This window comes from Pangasianodon hypophthalmus, chromosome 26 (genome assembly GCF_027358585.1).
Source record: "Pangasianodon hypophthalmus isolate fPanHyp1 chromosome 26, fPanHyp1.pri, whole genome shotgun sequence".
Taxonomy (NCBI): domain Eukaryota; kingdom Metazoa; phylum Chordata; class Actinopteri; order Siluriformes; family Pangasiidae; genus Pangasianodon; species Pangasianodon hypophthalmus.
Genome location: NC_069735.1, coordinates 510,121 through 512,620, shown reverse-complemented (window position 1 = coordinate 512,620; position 2,500 = coordinate 510,121). Strand labels below are relative to the sequence as shown.

Below are 2,500 nucleotides of genomic sequence, written 5' to 3'. Positions count from 1 at the left end.
CTTTAAAATACAGCTCCATTTTAGATAAAAAACACAATTTCTCTTTTATTGTTATAAGTGTACTGGCGATCCATCCTCACATGACTAAAAACCAACCTCAGGTGTAGAACCTGAGTATCTTAATATTTTTTTATCAATATTCCAGTGAACTGCTGTGACTTTTTACATCCTAAGAGTGCGCAAATCTTAATCATAGAGAAGATACTTCACAGAAACAACGGGCTTAATAGTGAAGAAATCACAGCAGGGTTCAAACTTTACTAATCCATTAAAATATGAATTTATATGTGAGAAAAGAGACAGCTGTGAATAAAACCGCCATCATAATTACTGTAGGTGTGATATATAGTCATGTGCATGAATCATAAACATGGCCGATGTGTGCAGTGATTATTATTTTTAAATGATGAAAAAAGTGGAATTTAAAATCTGGAATTTGGGGCATCTTCATGTCCTGTAAGGCGGTTTGTTCAAACCTAAAAATATCTTTATTTTTACATCTTTATTAAAAGCACACACATTACAAATGAGAAGAATAATTACACTTAAATGTAAAAAAAAAAAAAAAAGATCTATCGCTATCGAATGCATTTAATAAATCAACATTCATGAGTGGAAATGGAGCAGCGTGCCTATTTTTTTGGCTTTAAAGCATTTCACGATTTTAGATACAGAGTTGAATACATTCACAGTAAAGCAGCTGCGTAGGAAATCACAGTTCTGATGCGTTTTAAGGCACGAAAAGTTATGAACGACACAAAAAAACCCTTTACGGTAATGCAATCTCCTCAATAAACTAAAGTGTCAGAAGATGCAAAGTCAAATTATTACCAAAAAAAAAAAAAGTCCAATAAGATCAGAAATCCAGTGATAACGATGACGTTTAAACATGCGATGCTATTTACACGTACCATCACTATTTAGTGCAATCAAGCCGATAGAATTTGTTACCAATATACAATATACAATATATATATAAAATACTCTTTATTAGACTCCATCCAACCTAAAGTATAATTTTAATACCGGGGTTTGGGATAGTTCAGATCGCTTTCCTAAATTCTCAGCAGCACAAACATGATACCAGAAGCGAAACTTTCGCACGTCCTTTCCCCTTCAGTGAATTCGCTTCTTTTTAGAGCGGAATAACACACTCGGACGAAAGCGCTATCCGCCCTTTTCCGCATACGTGAGCTCACAGAAGCGTATGATTGGCTAGTGACAATTTAGCTGTCCTGAATCCCGGCTACGGACGGCTGTGGTATTGTCAGGATTCAGACGGGAGAATTTTATTGGCTGCTTTAGCTGAGTAAGCAGAAAAATGGCGTCAAATAATCCGTAAATGTCGGCACCTTTTGTTGAATTTGTTATTTTGCGAATTTCAAACATGTACGCTTGCTCCTGTTGAAGCTTATTGCACCACACCCGTTCCCTGAATGCTGAGAGAATAACACACACTGCGATTATCGTCTCCCTTCAATGAGAATTATGTTGGGAAAAAAAGAACGTTGGTTTATTCATTTTAATTATAACCATCTCTGAATTCTAAACAAACGCTTGCTAATTTAAAACATTCTTAACTGAAGTCTTTCGGGTTTTCTTTTTCTTTGTTTTTTGTAGGAAGTGCTCTTACTCGTATCTCAGTGGAATGAGTGCGTAAGTACAGATCGATTTTCTGAAGATTATATTCTAAGGAAAAAAAAATCAAGTCAAACTCGAGTTTTACTCTTTCGGGGACTGATTTTCGGTCACTTCCAGCTGATGGTGAAGTTCTGGCTGAGGTTCAGACCCAACTCGTCTACTCTCAACACCTAGAAAAAAAAAAACAGAAGAGAGAGAGAACACGTCATTACGTTTAATACTGATACGATGACGTTTCAGCTCACGATCACAGTTAGTTAGGACGTGTGACCTGATTGGTCGAGTAGTTGAACGCCGCTTCTTGTGAATTCACAGTGACGCTGCTCGGCTTCGTCTTCACGCCGTAGAACGAAACCGTCTCCACCGTGAGGTACATGGCCTCCACGTGACTGCGTACCACCTCTGAGGTCATCGTGTTCTGAAGAACATGGAGAATGAGGTTCATGAATCCACACACGCACAAAATCAGAGATCTAGCTGAATTACAAAATGGATGTTGTGTGTGAGAACGGTGAGAACACCACGGCGCTACTGAATTCTGGATTGTGATTGGTCAGAAAGTGTTGATTAATTTTCTCTCTGACAGTAGCGCAGGTTTACATTAATGCGCTTGTTCCAACACGTTATCGTTTCTATAGTAACAGCTCATTCCCAGGGACTCGTACTGCGGCCGCTCCACTAATTAGCACCACGATGTTGATTGTTTTCCTACAGCAGCACACCTCCTAGTGTGTTATTCCTTATTTAACCTTCTTAAATGTTAAGTGTTGTAGCAGCTGAGTGTGTGGTTTGGCATTTCTCAGCTTTAATTCCATGTGTGTATATGTGGGAGTGTGTTTCCTGTTTTCCTGTCCGAGTG

The 2,500-nt window shown here is 38.4% G+C and overlaps 1 protein-coding gene across 1 annotated transcript in view; it reads right to left on the bottom strand.

Moving 5' to 3' along the window:
* gaa2 (alpha glucosidase 2) overlaps positions 1-2,500 on the bottom strand; it is a 17,252-nt gene that overhangs the window by 677 nt on the left and 14,075 nt on the right. Inside the window, exons 19-20 of the mRNA XM_034300250.2 lie at positions 1,913-2,059; positions 1-1,811 (exon numbers count right to left, since the gene is read on the bottom strand). The exon at positions 1-1,811 is cut by the window's left edge and continues 677 nt beyond it. Coding sequence (XP_034156141.2) covers positions 1,749-1,811; positions 1,913-2,059 — 210 coding nt within the window. The 3' untranslated portion in view covers positions 1-1,748. The remainder of the gene's footprint in view (positions 1,812-1,912; positions 2,060-2,500) is intronic.